Source organism: Silurus meridionalis, chromosome 19 (assembly GCF_014805685.1).
Source record: "Silurus meridionalis isolate SWU-2019-XX chromosome 19, ASM1480568v1, whole genome shotgun sequence".
Taxonomy (NCBI): Eukaryota; Metazoa; Chordata; class Actinopteri; order Siluriformes; family Siluridae; genus Silurus; species Silurus meridionalis.
Window position 1 is genome coordinate 9,571,687 of NC_060902.1, and position 23,221 is coordinate 9,594,907.

Below are 23,221 nucleotides of genomic sequence, written 5' to 3' on the forward strand. Positions count from 1 at the left end.
CACAGTAGCTCTGAAGTCTGACGCTGTACCAGCCTTGTTACTTTATGTAAACCTCTAGATTGTTGTAGGTCCTCATTTCTATGACCTTTCGCTTGCTATGGGCACTAGACAAATCTGTGTACATCATGGTGGTATTCTGAGGTTTTTGGAAGACAAACACACTTTTTTCTACATCTGAGAGTGGCAGTGCAGTTCGCTTGTGTTGAAAGGAGTGTGGTCTCCAGTAGCGTCTGTTGAAAACAAAAAAAACCTTTTGAAAACTGCAGTTTCTAGTTTCTTAAACTTTGTGCAACATTCTTCATACAATATCCTTTTTTTTTCTTAGCCATTAATCTATAGTAATATTTTTTTTAAGTTTGTGCTCAAATCCAAAGGTTGGAATAAATTTTTACTCACCTAAACTGGCACTTTGTCTGTGTGTGTGATGAAATGTGCAGTTCTTCTTCCTTTTTTGTGTCAGTATATGGCAAGGGCTAAAAAAAAAAAAAAAAAAAAAAATACACTGTGGTTTTACTTTTGTGTCAAATGTGTGACTGTTTATACAGTCCTGTGTTCATAAATATGTGTGTGTGTGTGTGTGTATATATTTACATGTATGTATGTGTATGTATATTTTATATATATATATATATATATATATATATATATATATATATATATATATATATATATATATAAAATATATTATATATAATATATATATATATATATATATTTTATATTTTATATATATATATATATATATATATATATATATATATATATATATATATATATATATAAAATATATATATATATATATATATATATATATATATATATATATATATATATATAAGCTTCTTGTCCATTTTAATTTGCTTAATCACATAAATATGTATGGGTTGTGTAGGTAAATCTTTACCAATGATCCATTCCATGCCCTCAGAGATCGCTTCATAGGCTTGTCTTTTAGAATATCATGAAGTTTATCCAGGCCTGCTTTTCGCATATAGCATTTGAAATCTGAAATCCGGCTGCAACTTGCAGATTTCTTATCAGGCAAAATTTTGCTGAGCCATCTGGTGAACTGAGCATGTGCAGCTTGAAGCTGTTCCTGATGCAGAGCTTCTCCTAGAAGAAGCCCACAGAGAATGAGTTTATGGAACGTAAAAAAAAAAATTATATATGCCCATTGTGATTGTATGGTCAGAAAGTTACCTGCGAGGTGAATAGTAAGTGGGAGTTCTTGCCCTAATACAGCAGGTGGTTTCCTGTAAAGCTCAAAGTCTTTGTGGCGTTTGCTCCAAGGAAATCTGTTCCTGTCGAGGAATGGCTTAAGTATGTTGTCATGAAGAATGTTCTCTTTCCAGGGCTGTTCATGGAGGAAAAATATTCACACTGTAATAAACTGTGGGTCAAACTGTGTTACATGTTCAAATGAAATAACATTATAACATTAATACTCATTAATACTGTAGTGTGGGCTTTGTCAGATGGTGGTCCCGCAAAGTATTTCAGCAGATCAAACAGCATACATTAAAAAATACTGTAGCAGAAACAAGTAATGCCTGAAAAGCACGACTAATTGCAACATGACTAGGGAAATCACTTACAAAAATGCCTATGAATGTATCATAGGAAATAATCCCTATCAAGAAAATAGAACAGTTAAGAAAATATAGGCTGATTACAGAAGTAATGACATGGCTTGTCCACTGTGTGTAAACTGATTAAACAGGGAAGTATCTGTTAATCCTCTAAAGCAGATGTTTGATTTATTCAGAGTCCATGGCATTAATTAAATATATGAAGCACCAGTGCAGCACAAATCATAACCAGTTCATATTAAGATGTCTTATTTATAGCCATAAATTAATCAGTAGAAGGTTGTCACCAGGCAGTTATTTATACAGAACATTTGTAAGCAAGGCCTTTATGTAGCTGGCATATAAGAATCTAATACCCCTGCACTAGAGGATATGATAAGACTTTCCCCATCATATATTTTTCAAGACATATTTGTGCAGTTGGCTTCTGTTCATTTGTGCACAATAAATCACATTTTCAGTGAAACTGATAAAGCTTGTGTCTTAGAGAAGCCTGGTCATCTGGTTAAGCCCTTTTGCAGTTATCTATCAATCTGCATTAGTCATGTCACATTATAGGCAACCAAATACCCACTTAAGATCAGAGGTGGGGTCATACAAACACAGCATTAAAGAATCTGTAATCTTGCACAAGCACTCTGGAATGCCCATTAAACAGTGGATTCTCAGGAGGTACATGAAACTTGTGAGGGCTAACAGTGAGCAAGACTGTGACAGCACCTTTCTAAGCTCTTCCAACCGAGCCTTGTCGGGGTGTTTGGGGTGTTGGTTGGACTCTAGGCTATTCTTGAAATCATAATAGACGATGCCATCGGGAGAACGCCATGCAGCGCGAGACGTGGCCTCCTCAGCCTTACGCTCAGCCTCTATGTCCACAGGGACCACTGTGAAAGAGTGGTAATCCTGACTATAGGTGAACCTGCGAGTTGGCTCCTATAACAGATATATAGTAGGTTATGTGACAATTTCAAACCACATTTCTAGCATTCACAATTAAATACATATTAGAATGTACGTATTCAAGAACACTGGCTTTATTTGGACCCACAACACAGTTAAAAAAAATGTGTATGCTAGTAAGAAAATACAATATTCAAAATACACTTAGGTGTCTTGTATGTTTCTGTTTGTTTTCAAAATCTGACCTTTGCCATTTCCTTATACATTAGCTCTTTAGCCAGACTGGTGCTGTTCATTTTCTGAATACTGTAGTTGTACACAGGCTGACCATCTTCCACTTTAGCTACAAACACTGTTGGTTTTTGCTTCTGTAAAGCACTTGATGCTCTTTGTATGTCCTCAATGTTGGCCTGAAATGTAGCCAATAGAGTGCATAATTTTATTCCTATTAGACATAATCTTGTCTCTATTATATGTTTATGCATGATTAAAAATACCTGTATATAGTTTTTGGAGTAAAGCCCTTCATTTGATTGATTCTGTTTCCAAGACAGATACTCTTTATTGTAGTTGTCGATGGGTGTATATGTCCTCCTCTCTGACACATGAGGATGGATAATAACCTTTCCCTTGATGCTGTCTGGAATTGGTCTCTCTACCTCTCTGCTAGGAACGATTCCAAACTCATTCCTCAAGCTTTGAACCATTTCAGCTGATGGGAACATGTTGTTTTGAACCACTTCTTCAAGTTTACTCACTTTGCACATGTGATTAATTCTAAAACAAAAGATAAAATCAAATAAAAGCACAAGGTATAACAATGAATCTGTAAACTGTTTATGCATATTCAAAGTATTTGTGTCTACTCTTTATTTACGTCTTTTTTTACTTATATTTAAGTGCAACTTGGCAAGTATTTCTTTTCAAACACCCTGAAAATGTTGTTAGATAAAAAAGATTCTAATATTTTGATGAACTAATATTTTCTCACAAAATAGTTTTTGGAATGATCGAATTCTTAAACCTTAACCTAGTGACTTGGTATCAGGATGTATTTGTTGACAGAGCCTTTAGAGCACTTCTGTAAGTCACTCTGGTTAAGGGTGTTTGCCAAATGCTATAACTGTAAATATTAGGCAGCAAGTGAACATTCTGTTAAATGGTCAACTATAAGGAAATTAGCAACTTTGATGTGGGCCAAATTGTGGCTAGATGACATTTGGCAGACCACAGCAGACCCTCAAGCTCCATGCCTTGACAGCTCAGAGCTGTTTTGGCAGCATAAGTAGCACCTACACAGCATTGTTATAATTTTATGGTTGATTTGTTTTATAAAAGACCATTTATATTTTAAACATTGTAAAGGCCCAAGACTCAAAATCCAATTGTGCACTTCTAATAGTGCATCTACAAATTGAACAAAATAATTTATGAGGTTTCTGTGTGTATGGCTTTTCTGAACAGTACTGTACCGTAACATGGCTTGTAGGCAGGTGTAGGGAACTGTATCCCTGATATACAAAAGAGGTTCTTTTATGATGGTCTCTAGTGATTCTTGGAGATGAACTGAACTCATTCCAACATCCAGAATGCCATAGAGCCTCTTTGAAAAGCTCAGACCTGAGTTATAAAGAACTTTGATGTGTCTCTCTTCTAGATCCTCAACCAACCTGTAAAATAAATAATTCTATAACTATTTATATATATTTCAAATATTGACTGTGTCTTAGTCTTTAAAATGACTAAATGGTTAGCCCAAAGGGGGAATACTAGCACTTCTTCATGCATTGTAGTTATGCAATATCTTACTTAAAAGGCACTGTTTCCCAGAGCGTTTTGATGGCTTCATCCTTTAGTCCTTCCAGTACAAAAAGATGTAGATCCTTATCAATGATGTGAAAGCCTGTTAAAGCATTTAAGTATTTGTTTTCTCTTTCTGTGGCATCCATTGTATAACCCTGTAAGATTCTTTGAGCTGTTTCTTTGTTATAGCATTGTACATGAAATGCCACCGTGTTGATTCTCAAAATTTCAGCCTCCAATTTTTCCAAAAATTCAGTATTGTATTTCAAAATGTAAATTATGCGGCCAAATGGGAAAGACTCTTCAGTTTTGTCAGAATTAAGTGGGTGTGCTATTTCAACCTGCACCTTGAGCACAGAGTTGGCTTTGAGATAATGACCAGCTGGCACAGAATTGTGCTGGGAATTTAGAGCACCTGCTGTCTCAGGCTCATTTTCCTTGCAGTCATTCTTGTCATCGGACAGCCTTTGTACTGAATAGGAAGCTCTTATAGGGAGGTTGAGCTTTAGATACCTGTATCCTTTGAGGAGTTTAGAAAAGTTTAGCTTGGCGATACCACATGGGTCACAAAGCTTCTTCATCTCTCTAAATGGGCTGTAGATTGTCTGTTTAGTTGGGACTAGAGCTGTGCTGGCTAATTTGCTATCAGTAGCCTCTGTGCCAAATATTGCTGGACTAGAAGCAATTTCTTCAGCTTTCCTATCACGGTCATGAACCTCAATTTCCAATGGTGGTCCCCTAAGAAACTCAAGCAGCTCTTCTCTCCTAAGGAGGCCAGTGAGGATCACATTCACATCATTGAAATATATTTTTGATCCGTGATTTAACCCTTTGGTCCTGTGGGCAGGCAAGTTGTGGAACTTGTACTGGCAGTAAACAGGCATGCATTTATGCTGTAAATACAAAAAGAATTGAAAAGCTAATTACACAAAATGTCTAAAATACTAACACAAACTTTCCTTTCCTTTATAGCCACATCCCAAAACATGTACAGGCCAGAATGCTTGAATGCTAGGTTATGACAGGCTGACTGTATGGATGTTAGCAGTCTACAATTAGTTTTTTCTCCTAGCTACAGAATGTTGGCATCACAGAGACCTTCTAGGCATAGAAATTAATGTTTTTATACATAGAGATTTTTTTTTTTCTATATTGCAAAATGACCATTTTTTACCATTTTATGTCAGATTTAGAGAGATTAAATAAAAAAATAAAAAAAATACAAAATTAATCAAAGAGAGAGTCTTATATAACAGACTACCTCAAGCTCATTGAATGACACAGGACTAGATGGCAGAGAAGATGCTGAAAAGATTGTGATTGCCAGTGGGTTGAGTTCAGCTTTAAGTTCTTCAGACAAAAGCGGTTGATCCAGAGCGATGCTGCACAAGACCTTAAACTCTCTTCCATAGCGGGTCATCATACAGTCTGTCAGCGACATCTCTCCTGTCACATAGACCAGTAATATTCATGATTAAAAATGGAGAAGGAATGGCACCATAATTTAACACACAAATTACACTAAATAATCACAGTAATAAATTGTCTCAAAAACAAGAAGTGACTGTCAGCTACCTTAAAATAGTCTGAAAACTTTTACTATTATTGACAATATTAATAAAATCTTTTTTCTTTTTTCTTTTGTTTTACATTTGTTTGAATTTCTTAATATACTGCAGACACCTCACATTTATTTTTTTTTCTTTCTTTTTAAATTCACTAAAAACACTTTTTTTTTTTTAGATCTACTTAAGATATTTTACTTAGCCAGTTATACACTGTCTAAATAATAATAGCATTGTATAATAGCCTCCATTCTTTTCAACCCCACAGTGAAAGTAGATTCATGAGATTTGTCTGGCTTCACTTTATAGGAGAAAGGCTGAACTGTATCCCAAGTGAAAGCTTTCATCAGAGGCTCCTGCTGTGGCTCAGAGTAGGACACATCAAAAGCCAAGCAAGCAGTTGGCTGGCTTAGACTGGTGCCGTTCCACAGCCAATTAGAGGCCTCAAAAACCTGGGCTCTGCAGGACGACCATTCTCCCAAATCCACCCCTACAGTGCACAGGAAGAGCAGAGAAACCCCCCAAATGCTCTCATACCATGTTACATAAACATACTGCTTGCTGACGGGAAACACATGGCCGAACTGCATAATAGACGAATGCAGCTGATCAGTCTTCTGCCTGTATAAAAGGCTAACTTGCAGCTGGTTGCCAATTTCTGAGTGTTTATTTCCTAAACCTCACACAAACTGATTTTTAATAAGTACCTGCAAGAAAATACATGACTTTGAACTCCGCAGAGGCAACACCATTTTGGCATATGTCATTTTCTTTTAATGTCTCCTGGATGGTTTTCTGAACATGTTTCTTTTTAGACACCATCAAGCTGCTGCCCTTCAATGTGCCACTCTTTGCAGAGTCTGAAAATAGGGAAAATAACACAAATACTGATGAAGGTTAATAGATTTCCAATTAAAAGAACAACATTTCAAAACGAATGATGTTCTAATGATTCCCAAGGCCAGAAATGCTCAAACTAGAGCCTGCAGGACATGCCATATATAAGAAGAAAAAAAAATGCCATTTCGAAAAATAAGGACCATCTTTAAGTCTCTTAGAGGTCACTAAATAGTTCTACAGTGGTCCCCCAGATTTCACGGGGGTTACATTCTAAGACACGAATTTTGGCCTCCCGCGGCGACTATGGTACCTTAGTGGATTCATCTAGACATTGTCACTTTAATACAATAATGTGTTTTCATAAATGTAATAAAATGTGTTAGTGAAAACATAGTTTAAAATATTATTCCCAACGTTCCTGAACATTCGGTCCCCCTGCGGTTTCCCGCGAGTTTTAAGATAATCCGCAACTTGCTCTTAGTTAGGTTCCAAATGAGAACCTATGACTTTTCTGAGACGCGAGTTCCGAACTGTGAATTATCGGGGGTATTAGGCATTAAAATGCTATTGTACATGAGAGTAAATAAAATATATGAGAATAAATGAGAGGAACCATTGCTAATTTAACTTTTAATTATAATGTTTGGTACAATGTAACATATAGGCCCATGCACTTTTTTTTTTGGCCTGTCATTGGAAAATGTTTGGGCACCTCTGGTCTAACTATATAAACTTAAATGTTACCACAGTGGTTTGCATATTATTTATGATCTATGAATATGATATATTTTTAAATAGATACACATACAGATCGTTGTACTGTCCTTGCAACCTTTAGTTTCTGATGATCTTCCTAATGATCGTTTCTGCAGTAACTTTGACAAAGCCATGTACTTTTCTTGATCCGCTGATCTGGCTTTAGGTGTGGTGCTTTTGGGACCAGTTGGTTTAGGACTCTGCTTTCCTCCATAGCTAGGATATATAATAATTATATAGTGCATTTCTTTAGACTAGTTTTATAAATAGCAATCATGTCTACTACTGCTACAAAATTCCCATTAACAATATAATACCACACCTACAGAATCAACATTTAAACATTAATTATTAAATGCACACAGAATTAGACTAGTAAGTTGCACATTATGTTGTATACCAATATTAATAATGTTTCCTGCAAGTATTAATCAGATTGTTATATGAATAAATAAGCAGCTCTGCCGAGTTCTAAACTGTAAAAAAGAATGGTGAATGCATTGGTGAACCTTTGTTTGGAATATGCTGCTTCTTGTGCCAGCAATACATCAGCATTCCTAACTACAGGTGACACAGGTTTCTCACTGACTCCACTTGCTTCCATATTGGGCAGTCTGGGATCATCTGTACAGATTGCGAAAGAGAACCATGTCTGTCCTTGTGGACTAGTGTTAAACCACTATCACAAATGATGCTGCATGTTTTGTTTTTTTACCTGTGTCATACTTCAGTTTTGAAGGCTGTATGTAGTCCGTTGTTATGACATCATTTTGGTATTTTTTGGGATGCTGCTTCTCATAAAGAGCTCGTAACCTAAGCACCATACCCTTTATGCCACCTTAGGAAACATTAGGTAAAACATTAACTGAGCATTTCCTGGGGTTTTATTTAATCGTTTTTTTTTTTATTTTATTTTATTAAAGAGCAACCAAAATGAATGATACGTTTAGAGCTGAAGTCACAAAAGTAAGGATTACTTACCTGCACGTTTCGGTTCACAGTTCTGGCTAGCACCTACCACAACACAATTTAAACAAGAGAGTCAGTTTCCTGTGTAAGCAATTAAAAGAACTATCTGAGGATACATTCTAAATGTAAAATATGCTGGCATTGAGTCCACTTAGCAATCTTAACCATACTCTAAGTTGCTAATTAACATTAGCTCTAGAGTTCATAACACATACAGAAAATCCTGTTTAGAAAAAAAGACCACTTCTATTATCATACTTGAAACTATTTTGTAAACATTTGTTGTAGCTATGAATACACCTTTTTGGTCTGGATCCTCCACCCTGCTTCCCTTTGCCAATCTGAAGGCTTTGGGTCTGTCATATTTTGCTTTAGAAGACACTCTGTCCTTAGTGTCCCACAGCCTGAAGGTTACTTTATGCGATGACAACTTTATGAGCAGCTCTCTGGTCACATTGAGCTTTACAGACTGAGTCCAGCCCAGCCAAATGTTATCACCCTCCTGCCATGCCTTTACCACCTACACAAAAACATGAAAAGTATCAGGCATTCAGTATGTATGAAACAAGAAAAAAATGCTGCCTACTAGATCTTAATCCAGTGGCATTGAGTCATGTCTGAATTTAGTGTTTACACAGATCTTTCTAAAATAGAATTACTAATATTATGATGTTTTCCCTGAACATACTTTATGGTTAATGACAAAATAGCATGATCAAGTAAACTGATTATGTGGTAAAGTATAACAAGTTTGAAGGCTGTCCTAAAGACTTTTTATTACAGTGTGTGCAATGTGAGGGTACAGAATTATAAAGATCCAGAAAGAAAGCAATTTTTTTTTTTACCTTTGTCTCATTATCCATATAAACCTTTGCCACCAAGCCATACATCACCATGTCTACTTTGACTGGCTCATGTTCAACAGGAAGAAGATTGTATTCTATATGGTAATGGGCCTGGGCTTTAGGTGCCTCTATAATGGACTTTTTGCCTTTATTCTTTTTCTCTGCGTCTATAACTGGATCATCTTCATAACCTTGATGGCGGAAAAGACAATATATTTTGAGCAACGCTGACTAGTTAACACACTGCAAATAGATATGATAATATCTATTTTAATGCCTTAGTGTAGAATTACACATGTAGGGGAATATATATATATATATATAGGGAACAATTTTAACTGTTGTCTGCAATATAAACAAAAAACTCTGTGCACCTCTAGGCACAGCCAGCACCATGCTGACTGTACAGGTGACTGTGTAACTGGAATCAGCATTGCGATGTGCGTGGGTATGGATAATATGTGAGGATAGTTCAGTTGGCTCCGGATCTGGTTCTTTGCTTTCGGAGATGTGAGCAGCATTTTCATCAACATTATTCAATTCACATGTTTCTCGTTCAACAGAAGACTGACAGTCATCATTACTACTGCTTCTTTTTGAGTCCAGTGAGGTGTTGAATTCATTAAAGTCCATCTTCCAGAGTGTTTTTTCTTTCTTTAGGAAAACACGTTAACATTCTACCAAGCAAAGAAAACAAGTTTATGGATCATGATTAACTAAATGAATTATATACACAATATGGACAAAAGTATTAAGACACCTGACTTTTCCAGCCATATTTGGTTCTTCCCCATACTGTAACCACAAAATTGGAGACACAAAAATATATATAATGTGGCAGCATTAAATTAACTCTTCACTTGACACACAAAGTGAGCTGCACAAAGGTATGGTTTGCATAGTTTAGAATGGAAAATCTTGAGTGGTCTGCTATAGCGCTCTGACTTCAACCCTGCTGAACACCTTTGGGATGAAATTTAATGCTGACTGCACCCCAGGTCTACATCAGTACCTGACTTTACAAACACCCTTGTGGCCGAACAAGCACAAATCTCCACAACACTCCACAATCTAGTAGAACGTTTTTCCAGAAGAATAAGAGTTATAATAATAAATGGGACTAAATATGGAATTGAAAAATATGGATGTTTAAAAAGCACATTCGAATCTTATGGCCAGGTTTCCGCATTCTTTTTCATTTTAACAATGGACAGTGTTCTGTAGCAGCTTTGCAGAGATAAATAGGTTATACAATTTACATGTTAGTTCCTATAAATTTAGTGGCTTAAATTGTATGCCTAATGAGCAAGCCGGTGGTGACAGTGGCAAAAATTTACTCCCTGATATGGAATTAAGCAGAAAGACTGAGAGGAACAAGACTCAAAAGAGAAATCATCCTTATCTGGGTGGCACCATATAGTGTGCATACATGAATCATATAAGACCAGAGTCTTATATAGCAGTGCACCACTTTTGTTTTTGCCCCTAATTTTTGGCATTTTATTGTGGCCAGCCTAGAGCACACCTGTGCAATAATCATGCTGTCTAATCAGCAACTGTAAGGTGGATGGATTCTCTCGGCAAAGTACAAGTGCTCACTAACACAGATTTAGACAGATTTGTGAACAATATTTGAGAGAAATAGGCACGAATGATGAGTTTTGCACTGCAGACCCTTTAAATGTGCCTTTGAACATGCATATGAACTCAACTGGACACAAGGTGTTTGCTTGCTGTCAAGTTCAAAAGTTCGCATTTTTATACTTAAAGATCTGCAATCTCAAGGTAGCTGGCTAACAATATTTGTGAAGATATATGCATGTAAAAAGTAAATGTAATTAGTTATTGTACTTAAGTAGCTTTTTCACGTATCTATATTTTTCTGAAGTATTTCCATTTGGGGAGACTTTTACTTCACTACATTTCAAAGTCATATCTTACTTTTTACTTAACTACTTTTTGCTAAATCAGTTGTTCCTTTTTATTTGAGTGAATAAAAACGCTGTTTTGAACTGTTTTGGTTAGCGCTTGGCGATATCTACTTCTACCTACATACAGTTCATCATCAGTACAACAGCAAGCATAACATTTTGAGAGTAATAAATAATGGAAGAAGCTCCTGAGTTGAAAGGAAGGTTTTGGGTTTATGATAATTTAATAGAAATCAATAAGTGTTTGAGTAATTCTAATAATTCTACTAATAAATTGGTCTGCTAAGAGTAACATTAGTAACTTTTCACACAAACAAGAGTTGATTAAGCAAAGAGTCTAATCTTTATAGCATTAGGAACATTATAGCAATAATATATTATAGTACTTTAGTTACTTAAGTACATTTTAAAGGCACATAGTTTAGTTTTTTTACTCAAGTGAAAGTTTAAAGGGAACACTGTTACTTTTACCGGAGTAATATTTTACCTATTGTATCTCTACTTAAGTACATGGTTTCGGTACTTCGTCCACCACTGGCCTACCGAATAAATTTCAAATATACTTCCTGCATAAAAGGCCCCGTATATGGATAAAAAAAAAAAAAAAAAAAAACACGTCCACTTTTTAATTAATTCACACACAACCTGCAGTTTGCACAATCGTATATAAGCAAAGTTATGACATAAAATTAATATTTCATGATTTTTTTTCTCGTGACTTTTGGGGGTTTGTTTCCATGGAAACGTATATAACGCCCAAAGAACCAAATATCAAGAACTTAAAATGCAATTAAATCTCCTATATCAATGATAGAATATTTAAGAAAGGAAAGAAAACGTGTTTACCTTTACTCAGGAGTGGGTGTAAAGAAATTAATTCTCTCTATTATTAAGGGTGTGATAAACTTTACTAAATTTAGTGAGTCTTGTACACACCGCTTAAACTCCCAGGCGCCTCTGTTACTGAGAACGCGTTATGTTGCCTAGGCAACCCGGCACGCGCACCCCGGAACTGTCACTGAGGAAACCGTGCAGCAGAAACTTTGAACTTTCTGCGAATCTGTTTGTATTCTATTTTTATGACAAATTCAGAAAAAAAAAGAACAAGGATAATAGTTTTAAAAACGTGCAGCACAGATTTAGCATTTGCCACGTTAAATAACTTTTATATTTATTTGTTTGATTTTTTTGGTTGGTTGTTTATTAGACGAATAATTTTCTTTCATAGAATCCAAGTGATTTAGCTTATGCCACGTTGGGTAGCTTTGTATTCATCCATCCATCCATCTATCTAATTACTCATTGGACATATACAGATATTTATTTATTTATTTGACGCATAAAATGTTTTTTCCCCCAAACAGAATCGAACCAGCTGCGGTGTTAAAACACACCACTGTCTGTTTTTAATAAATCTGCGTGAACATTTGGTATTGCTTGACCCTGGTCTATACTTTTATATATTCTCAGTAACTGTTATAAATCGTAATGGATAATCGCAATCCTCGTTAAACAGTGTCATTCACATGAAAAAAAAAGGAGAAGAGAAGAAAATCCTGCTTTTGAGAAGCTTTTTAACCACTACAGCACCGACCTCCTGTTCACAAAAGCCTGGACAAGAGAAAAGGTTTCGGTACCAGCAAATGGTTAACTGCTTTTCAAAAGTTTTTCCCCCTCAGTGTGTTTGGTGGGCTGTACGTTAGATTCCATACACGCGCGCGCACACACACACACACACACACACACACACACACACTCTGTGCACAGCCCTTGGTTTTTGATGCTAGGAAGATGATGTTTGACTGTGCATTTTTGTTGTAAGTCCATGAACACGTTTGTTGTGGATAAATGGAATAGTTTTGAGGGAAACACAGAGAATGGAGAGATTGGACACGTGTGATCCGTACAGCCGCCCGGCGCGCAGGACACAATGGATAGTGAGCACACTGGCTTACCATTACGGATTGGACCGCGGCGTGGAGAATGAGATCATAGTCCTCGCTACTGGTCTGGATCAGTACCTGCAGGAGATTTTTCACCACCTGGACTGCCAGGGCGACGGCAAAATCCCTGCCGAGGATTTCCAGATCTTGTGTGAAATCCTAGGGCTGAATAAAGAGATCGAGGCGGAGGAGTGCGCGGGCATTTTGGACAGTTTGCCGAGTGAGTTTACCTTCCGCCAATTCCACGCCAAACTGTGCGGCTACTTTAGCACCAAGGCGGGCTGCCACTACGCAGAAGGGCGGCTGCTGGTGGGCAGAGAGAGCGAGCACATTGAGACGCAGATCCGCCTCCGGAGCCCGCTGAGACGCAGGGAGAAGCTGTTGAGTTCGGGCTCCGGGAGGCGCACCAGGGCCTCCACACCTGCATCTGATCAGCACAATTCAGGATGCAGACAAGGCTCGTGTACACGCGAGTGTTATGAGGACATTGTGGCTTTGGAGGAAGCAGAGGACAGGATAGCCAAGCTGGAGGAGGAAAACGCAAGTCTTCGGGAATTGGTGGAGGACATGCGAGCTGCTCTTCAGAGCTGTGATGCACGCTCTTTGGCATTGCAAGTGAGTGACTTGTATTGTGACTTCTATTGAGATTTTTGCTGAATTTATTCTACTTTAATTATATATTCAAATTTTTCTTGGAGGCCACTTTTGCATTTGCATCCTTTCTTCTCTCTTCAGCATGTTCTGCATCATATGCTTGCTTGCATTGTGGGGTGATCAGAGATTTTCCAACCTATTCTTATTTACACTGACTGATGCAGGTTCTAAAGGGCATATTTTACACTTGCACCACTTGTGATCACGTGCTTCATGTGATGTTTTGAAATGTGTTACTTTCCATACAAACATTTTTTAATGAACAAGTAATCAAATCCACTCCTGAAGCCTGTGATACAAAGCCAAGCATTTTGTGTTGTGTATAAGTGCTAGTTCATTAGGGATATCTCAATTAGGCATACACCAATCTTACACTGGCCTGCAACCCTGGATCAATGTGGCAAAATTGTGGAACAGTAAGTGCCATAATCAGTCACGCATTTGGCCTTGAACATACAGTAGTACACATTGTCTTCAAGCACAGTATCATTGCACCTGATGTTTTACCTAATTTGCCAACAGATTTTAGTTTAATATCATGGCATGTTATGTAAAAAATAGAATTGGGTTTCTGATTGAATTACTAGCTTAGGTTACTGCCTTTGTGGAGTTTCTACACATGTTCTCTTGGTGCCTGTGGTATTTACTATGGGTTCCTGCATTTCTATACAGCAGGTGGATTGGGTATGCTAACTTTGTTCTGGAGTCAAACTAGTGTATACAGTTCAAGGTCTATTTCTGTAGTGTTTCTAGGGCACATCAACCTTGTCAAGGATAAAATGAATGAATATAATTTATGCATCTCTGTATTGTAATCAAAGCTATAACAAATATTCAGCAAGATTGGGATCATGACATTTATCACATTGTTTTTAAATAAAGAGAACACTGCCATTATCAGCCTTACAATCTAAGTCCACACTTCTTGAAATGCATAAATATTTGAACCAGTGTGAAACGGTTGCTTTTTTCTCTTCTTTTTTTATTTATAGTATAGCATTCTCTGTATACAATAGTTTTATATACTATTCACTACAATCTTAATTTGTCAAACTATCTTGTGAATCATACTTCAATCACTTTACACAATACTATTACCTTGTGCGTTCTATTATTAATATACCTGTGTCCTACTGTCTATGTCTATGTCTTATGTTGTAAAGTTAGGAATTTGTTAACAAGAGTGCAATTATAAAAAGATTGTATTCTGTATAACTCTCTGTAACAAAGAAAATGCTGATCTAAATCAAATATACATTGAGTCTTTCAGTTAATGACAGTATATGGAGCTTAAAATGTAATGTATTAAGTAATAATGTATTTAATGTAGTAATACTTATGATAAATCAGCCAAGAAACTTAAAAACTATGATAATATTTAAATTACACTTAAGTATGTATCCACAGTGTGGATTGTGCTGATGTAACATGCACTGTGTTTCAACTGATATTGTTGTTTTTCTGCACACTTTAGGTTGGACTGTGGAAGAGTCATGTGAAACACAGGCCAGACAGTGGCTGCTTTATTGCCCATCATAAGTGTATGACTCAGAAACCGACTACTCAGGGCAGTATGAAAAGACTTAAAGACTTTTTAACAGAGACTGAAGTAACTCTGAATTCTGAGCAGGTTGAGGATGTCCTGCTTCTAAACAAGAAGCAGGAGCAAGAGTTGCGTGTTTCTAGGGAGTCTGTGTTGTTGCTTGAGGAGTGCAACAGAACCCTGAAGAAGGAGCAGGTGGAGATGAGGAAGAAAGTGGAGGAAGCCAGGGAGGCTCTGCTGAGTGGTTTGAGCAAAGTAAAAGAGCTGGAAACCAAAGCTAGCCATGTGCCTGTCCTGCAAAGACACGTGCAGCAGCTGGAAATGGAACTTCTGTATTACAGGTGAGACAAATGGATACAAAGCTTCCACAAGGCTTCCTAGCTGCCAAACACTGATGGTTGAGTTGGCATGTATTAGCTTTAGGCAGTGGATTGATGCATGCTATTGCATAATTCTGTTTTGTCTGCTCTAACTTGGTGAATTGTAGTTTCTAAAATAGTTCCCATAAAATCATGAAAAAGTGTAGCAGCCTACATGCTATTTAAGATGCCTTGATGTGGTTTACTCTCTTGACTGCAGACCTTGTTTTGTTTGGGTTCATTAAGCAGACAACGTGTGTGGCAAGTGAGCTGCCACTTTGGTTCATTAAAACAGTGTGTGACTGTGTACCACTTGCTTCAGCAGAATTTATACCTAGCTTGTCATTAAACTATCAGAAAGGCTTGGCCATTTAATTAATGTTTACAGTCTGCTCATCTGTTCACTTGTTCTTTTGGTTTCATCTGCTTTTGCTGATAGATGATTAATTATGACTCATACTATTTCTATTTTTTCTATGTTTTAAAGCAAAGGTTAACTTAATGGATATTCCCACTACAACATATATCAGAGGAGATGATGTTTCACATTCACAATGACAATAACTGTTCTCTTTCCAATGAGCTAATCTAATTCTTCACAGTTCAGATTAGATTAGATTCAACTTTGTCATTGTGCAAAGTACAAGTACAGGGCTAATAAAATGCAGTTAGTATCTAACCAGAAGTGCAAATAGCAATGTATGTCATTTAGGGCTGTCAAAATTTATTTGTTAAAAATGCATTAACATAAATGAATTTTTCTGTTTGACCATTTTAATAAAAAAAAAAAAAAAAATGTATAAGAGGCGAAACCTTCAATGCAGCAAGTCTCAAATCAAGCAAAAGAATCCGCCATGAGCACGTTTGCGGCAGTTAAAAACGTGGAAACATAGCAAAAGTTCTGTTTGGTGTCCTGATGATTTACATAATTTAAGACACCATAATTACTTTAAAACTTGTACAAGAATATTTTGTCTACATGCTATATGTTGAGTATGGTTTCACTAAAAATAAACATACATTTGCCTTATTTGTCCATGCCCATGTTGATTAGAGTACTATGTAAGTTATTTGTAGAACAGATAAAAATGTGCGATTATTCACGAGTTAACTCGAGACAATCATGCGATTAATCATGGTTAAATATTTTAATCGACTGACAGCCCTAATATAAATATACAAATATACAATAAACATGTTGCGTATGCTACCATGTTAAGGTACGTAACATTTCTCTAGCCATGCTGAGAGGCCAGTGTCTTTTCATAGTCTTAAACCACATAATTCATTTAGAATTACAATAGGGCTGATCCATTCAGAGAGAGCTCCATTCACTTTAGGGCTGGCACATTGAGAGAAGGAAAAGGCCTGACCTAAACAGACTGAGTTCTAATCAATCTTCAACAGCTCTGCTGCTATCTATGCTCTGTTTGAATAATAGATGAACTGTCACAGCCTGAATCCTAGCAACTATTCTCCTCTGAACCCTAACATATTTGAGGACTCCCTGCCTACACAATGCAATGTAGTATAGGTCAGACTCTGCCATTTCATTTAACTGTATTACATGATTTGATATTTCTTACTTTAAAAAAATAAATGTAGCTACATTTGCAAGGTTATATCCTCTAAACTTTAAAAGGTTAAATAACCGGAGCAAGAGCAAGATTTATTGTAATTCTGGCATTACAGACATCCATGAAAGTCAGCATATTGACATGTTTGTGGAGGTGACCCTGAACTTAAACACTCTAAGCAACAGACAAACTAAAAATGATTGCCAAGCCAAAGAGTGTACCAATATAACCTATTACAAAAGTAGGTGGAATTTACTCAGTCCTTTTACATGCTTCCCTGAAACAAAACAATATCCTGCCAAATAAAAATAAATAAATACATTAGATCCCCATCTTGGTGGATAGTGTGTGAATAAATAACATTGGAATTCAAAAGAATATATCTATTAATAAATGTTACTGTGTGCTATTAATCTATGAAACAAATATAGGGTTAAATCCAGCCTTGAAGTGCACACAGTAAGCACCCAGCTGTTTAAAAGCAATACACAACAGCAGTTGGCACTGGTCATGCATCATGGGTCAGTAAGCAGCCCACTTGCCCTCATATCATTCTTTTCTTTCTCTTTGTATTGATTTATACATGCTACTATTATTCTCACTTGTCTAAAGTGGTCACTTGAATTACTACACCTGCCTATAAGACCACCCCATGTGGTGATTCAAATGGTCAGTAACTTTGTGTTGCTGTATCACATTAAAAAAGCTCTCTTCCCTTTAAGTATGCTGTTTTCTCAAGAATTACTCTTTTAATTAGGTGATTAAAATAGGATTCTGATCAGAGTCAGTTGGCTGCAAATATATTTGAATTAGTGTGAATGTTTTTGATACTACTGAGTATCTTTGTTTATCTTTTATTTAATTTTTAAGCATAAAACGTTTTACCCCAAAATTGTTTTATCTGTTTGTTTGTTTAACCTAATTTCTAAGATAAGTTAAATCTTAAATGAGATACACTTCACAATGGTGCGATTTTAGTTGATTTAGTTGAAGAGTAGACCCTGTGGAGAAGACTCTGGGGAAAGTAATGGATCTGCTCACTTAATTTCCATTAAAAACAGGAGACCAAGCCATGTGTATCTTAAAGAGCTGGAGGCGTTTTCATTTCCCAATAAATGCCGAGGAGGAATAGACCTGCAGGGACAATGAGGTCTAGAGGCTGGGGGAGGAGGAACAAAAGAGATGTGGGGGCACCATCTGGAACAGTCAGCTGTTTGTTCGCTGTCTCTGTATCTTTACAGAGCATGAAGTTCAGCTGAAAAACATCTTGCCTGACCATCTTGCTGTGATATTATAATGGCTATTTTCTTGGTTATTATCATGCCTGAACTGCATCGGTGAAAACATGCATGTCTGACATTTTGGTTTGACTATTTTTGCTAATATTGTCATCATTGTGGCTGGCCTGGCAGATCACAGAGGCTGACTAAAATAAACAGTTCTGGTTCTAAGAACTGTAATTTCAGGTGCTCTGTAGTAGCCACTTGTTAAGCATTCTCTTCTAAACTGTATTCCTGCAGCCCATAATGACAGGCCTAAAAAGGGCAAACTAATTGTTCCCTGTGTTATGTCTGAAGCAGGTATGGATTTGAAAGTTTTGAGATTTGAAAACACAATAAGACCTCACAGGGATAAGCAATTATGTCATGTATATGACGTGTGTGCAACCATATTTGGGTACAGAAAAATGTATTTAAGACTTTAAGCTTTTTGACAAAGTTGTTACTTTTATGATGGTTTTAAATAGCAACTCGTGTTGCCTTTCTAAAATCTTCTGTCCTGCTTCCCCTTTTCATGTTTACAGATGACTTTTTTCTGAGAAGAGCATTTTCCGTCATAACAAAGCACCAACTTTTAGCATGTTGTTGAGATGTGAGCTGTGCAAGACATGTAAAAGACATATTTTCATAACTTATTATATCTCTTTATTGCATATTGTTTACCATCACAAAACAGATATATTAGTTAGTATCCCATTTAGATTTAATGAGTTAAATTTAGACAACTGCCCCTATGAATTTAAATTGCTCATATGAAGTGATCAAATTTGTCACTATAAAGTTTTGGGTGCAGAAAGACATCATTCATATGCTTGAACTCAGCAGGTGAAAACTATTTAGCATTTAGGACAGATGCTTCACTGGGCTTTTTACAATTAGCTTTAGAATCTGAAAGTGCCATTGGATTGGCACTTCCATTTATGTACATTTCTATACAGATTCTGACAGCACAACATATTTTAAACACTTTGACACAAGTTTTTTAGCCTTATAAATATGAATTTAATTTTAAAATGTTTGACATTACATCATTTTGTTGAAAGCAATTTATTTCAGGTGAATATGGGTGATTGGTTTCCTTGCAGTGTCAGCACAATAGACTTCTTCACTAATATTAGGTTGTTTTTAGGCTAAATAACCTGACATTGACCAGACTAGGAATATAGATGAGTCAGTTTGGAAACTAAAGAATAAATGGTCATAAATGTCGATGGCGTATAAATGTTGACAAAATTGGTAAAAGACATGTCAAGATATGGTGAAATTAAATCTGATCTAATCTTGCCATAGGAAACCACTATGCAAATAACTGTTAATATTTTTTAAATATCCTTTTCTGTTTCTTTTTTTGTGTGGATGATTTTACCAAACATAATGTAGTAAGATCAATAATTGTATCAGGTGATTATACAAAAATCAGTTTGAGAGACAGAGAATGAGAGAAAACTCTGACTGAAAGCTTTGGACTGAATGAACATCAGGTTGTAATGTCAGCTTTGTTTTACTAAACACAGGAAATGCTTGGTGTCCTCACTGCTTAACCCCAAGCAGCTGTGACCTAAGAGCTTTTGGTTATGTCCAGTGTGAGTTTAGCTGCCTGATATCTGATCTTGTTGTTAGTACCTGAAACTGCACACATGATGGTGGGAGCCAGTGACTCAGAAAGAAGCAGTGATATGACAAATGCGCCAAACATGAAAAACAAAGTTAAATAAGAGACACTTGGAGTATTATTCCCATTATTTTCTTTTCTTCTGCATCTGTTTCTGTTTTGTTGCTTGCTTTGTGCTTTTTCCTGTAAGAAACAAATCTGCCTGTGAAGAAAACAGCCCCAAAGGGCAGGGAAGAAAAGTAATGAAAGTCATCTTGCATTTTTGGAGGGCCTTGCTAAACTCTGCACTGAAATACAGTGTGATTTTCTTGAAACATTGTTTATCTTGAACAGCTCAAGCAAGGCTCACTGGAAATGAAGCAAATTGAGTCTGTATAATCAGTGCAATTCATCTATGATTTTTACTAAACACTAGTTACAGAGCTTTGACTTGTATATTGCTTAAATTCGTGTCACAGCCAGTCAATCCTCTGTTATACTGTTTATACTATGTTATACTATTACTAGTCCATGCTTAGAGAAATGGCTTTTGTAGCAGCTTTTTATGCCCCTATTGATGGTAGACAATGGGATTAATGCTTACAGATAGTTGTTTTTTCTGTTTTTTCTTTTCTTTTCATTGTCCAAACATATCAAACATTTCAAAACCATGGAGCAGGATTCAACAGAAAAAATCCATTTCGGGAACCAGTAATTAGCATCTTGACCCTGAGTCGCAACATTCAAGATCATGTTAATAATTTACCAATGACTTACCTTTAACATGCTAAAATTAATGCAGTTAGGTCAAATACATGACTTTTCTACCCTCAGGGTTAACATTTAATCAGAAAGATTCTCATCTTGATTGTATTACATTGTTATTTATTAAATTCTTTTTTCCCCATTATTTCATAGTATTTTCACATCTTGTTTAAAGCAAGCCAGTAGTGGAAAGCCTTTTAAATTGTGCTGGATTGTGTGTTTACCTTTCCTGGTCTTATTTTTCTATTTTTAATCTAAGCATTTAATAATTAGACACACTATGATCTAGAATGCCCAAGTGAAACTTTAATGCATGTTTGACCCTCTTTTTCTCTTACTTTTATTTATTATTTATTATATCATGTCATTAATTAAAATCAAATTAGTCACACTGAGCATTGAAAATTCGCTTCTATAACTATTGTGATTGTTTCCCCATAGCAACTGTTAGGTTTTATATTTTCTAAAGGACAGAAGGTTGTATTACAGTAAAACACTAAACTGTACAGTGCTATGCTTCTTTGGGACATGTGATTGACATTCCTCTCTTAAAGCAACACCATACTTGAATCTGCTGTATCCACCACTAATACCCCAATTTCTGACCTCAACCTCTCCTTAGTGCCCATTCCTGAGCCTGCAGCCCAGGGGACAATGTTTTGTTAGCTTGTCCTGCAGCTTACAGAGACCAGGGTGAAAGCCTTTGCATGCTGAAGACTCACCTTGGCAGCAGGATGTGTGCGTCTTTTTTCACTCTCCAGGATTTAGTCTGCTGAAAGTGTATTTCTTTAGTTTTTTCCCATTTTTTTTCTTTTCTGGCAAAAGGCAGCCATCTGGAAACACTTAATCTCTGATTCATGAAGGCCCCCTATCGGATTTCCTCCTACACAAATGACCAAAGGAGTATTGAAACCATGGCTAGAAATAAAAACAATCTATTGCACTTTAAATTACAGCTGTTTTCTACCTGAGCATTAATTTAAACTGCCTATAGCTCTAACAAAAGAATTTCCTTCCTAACCTCGAACTTTAACAAGCTGTTTAGCAAAGCAACATATTTATAATATTCATTTAAACTTGTACATGTTAAGATATGTTATATACTTTTATGTGCTTTATGTGTTTATGATCCTTTATGTTTATAAGATTATTGCTGTTTTCCACGCAGTCTGTGAAGCTAAATTTTGCTCTGAGCTCAAAACATGCTGTGGCTGACTCTGGGTCTGGCTTCAATTACACACAGTCAGCCCTGCTAGTACTGCTTTATCACAAGAGCCAATGAAATTATTATGGTGCTTACGGACAAGAATTATGGCAGACTAGCTCATGTTACTCGGCTTCTATTTGATGTTTTATAAGGGACTAAAGCAATACTTTATATATGAGTATCTCATATTCTTCTTCGGTGAGGAGAAAAATGCCACTAACAGTTTTGTTAATTTAATGCATTTACATGTACATTGTAAGAGTGTAGAAGTGAGATTGCTTGACTTTTTTCTAGGACCAGTAATAACTACATTGTGTATTGTTTTGCAGGGCTGAGGTCCCCAAAGTGCCCGTGTCTAAAGTGTTCAGCAGCACAGAAGAGCTGCAGTACAGGGGCAACATGCGCCAGAGCAGCCGATGTTGTCTGGATACACAGCGAGACCGTGGCTCTCCAACAGGCCATGCAGAGACCAATCACGACAACAGTCAGTTGTGTGTTTTCAGCATATTTTCGTGTAAAATCAGAATTTAATAGAAGAATCCACCCTAAACAATATTTGTTATTCTTTTACTTTGACCATTTTCTACATTACCATTTTTATCTAAGAAAGCAATGCAGCATTAATTAGTTCTTTGTGCCATACTTTCCCATTCCCTCATCCTTACACTCAGATTTCATTAAATTTTATTTTATTTGCATAGGACTTTTAACAATGTACATTTTCAAAGCAGCTTTACACAAATAAGTAAATTATCATATTATTATTACATTTTTAAATTCATAAAATTTGTTTCTGTAACTTCATCCCTGTAGTTTCTTGTTTGCTTCTAATAAGTCAATGTCAATGGTGGCAAGAAAAAAACATTTTGAGGCGATATGAAGAAAAAACCTTGAGAGGAAACCGACTCAAACCGGAAACCCATCATCTTCTGGATGATCACTTTCCAAAAATCTAATATTTATGGTAAAACCACCACTAGAACATCATGCTCTTTATCTCGTTTTTTGCTAACTAGTAACCTAAATTTGTAATTGTGTATGGCTGCATTGCCTTCTGGAAGTTTGTGTATATTGTTTATCTCCAATGTTGTTACCGTTATCTCT

At 36.3% G+C, this 23,221-nt stretch overlaps 2 protein-coding genes across 4 annotated transcripts in view; one reads left to right on the top strand and one right to left on the bottom strand.

Moving 5' to 3' along the window:
- On the bottom strand, window positions 1-13,269 carry cfap92 (cilia and flagella associated protein 92 (putative)). Of its 3 annotated transcripts, none has more exons than XM_046874595.1 (18): window positions 13,154-13,269; window positions 9,642-9,944; window positions 9,268-9,458; window positions 8,723-8,942; window positions 8,435-8,467; window positions 8,169-8,291; window positions 7,963-8,077; window positions 7,506-7,669; window positions 6,565-6,717; window positions 5,554-5,738; window positions 4,299-5,185; window positions 3,962-4,159; window positions 2,987-3,266; window positions 2,735-2,899; window positions 2,310-2,522; window positions 1,201-1,354; window positions 905-1,113; window positions 1-473 (listed from the first exon to the last, which is right to left on the bottom strand). In XM_046874595.1, exons 2-18 carry the CDS (start codon window positions 9,898-9,900, stop codon window positions 393-395), a joined length of 3,630 nt encoding a protein of 1,209 aa, XP_046730551.1. In that variant the 5' UTR covers window positions 9,901-9,944; window positions 13,154-13,269; the 3' UTR covers window positions 1-392. The 3 variants fall into 3 exon arrangements, with proteins under 3 accessions (XP_046730551.1, XP_046730552.1, XP_046730550.1); XM_046874596.1 differs by lacking the exon at window positions 13,154-13,269 and adding an exon at window positions 12,045-12,182 and having other exon boundaries at window positions 7,530-7,669; XM_046874594.1 differs by lacking the exon at window positions 13,154-13,269 and adding an exon at window positions 12,045-12,182.
- Window positions 12,417-23,221, top strand: part of efcc1 (EF-hand and coiled-coil domain containing 1) — a 19,381-nt gene continuing 8,576 nt past the window's right edge. Inside the window, exons 1-3 of the mRNA XM_046874598.1 lie at window positions 12,417-13,756; window positions 15,270-15,679; window positions 22,447-22,601. Of these exons, the coding sequence (XP_046730554.1) occupies window positions 13,076-13,756; window positions 15,270-15,679; window positions 22,447-22,601 (1,246 nt within the window). The 5' untranslated portion in view covers window positions 12,417-13,075. The remainder of the gene's footprint in view (window positions 13,757-15,269; window positions 15,680-22,446; window positions 22,602-23,221) is intronic.

Excerpts from the sequence above, each read along its gene's own strand:
- cfap92 (XM_046874595.1), bottom strand. The coding sequence starts at position 9,900 with ATGGACTTTAATGAATTCAACACCTCACTGGACTCAAAAAGAAGCAGT. Across the intron at positions 8,943-9,267 it reads ATATGGATAATGAGACAAAG|GTGGTAAAGGCATGGCAGGA; the intron begins GTAAAAAAAAAA and ends GTTTTTGTGTAG. Across the intron at positions 8,078-8,168 it reads AAAACTGAAGTATGACACAG|ATGATCCCAGACTGCCCAAT; the intron begins GTAAAAAAACAA and ends CAATCTGTACAG.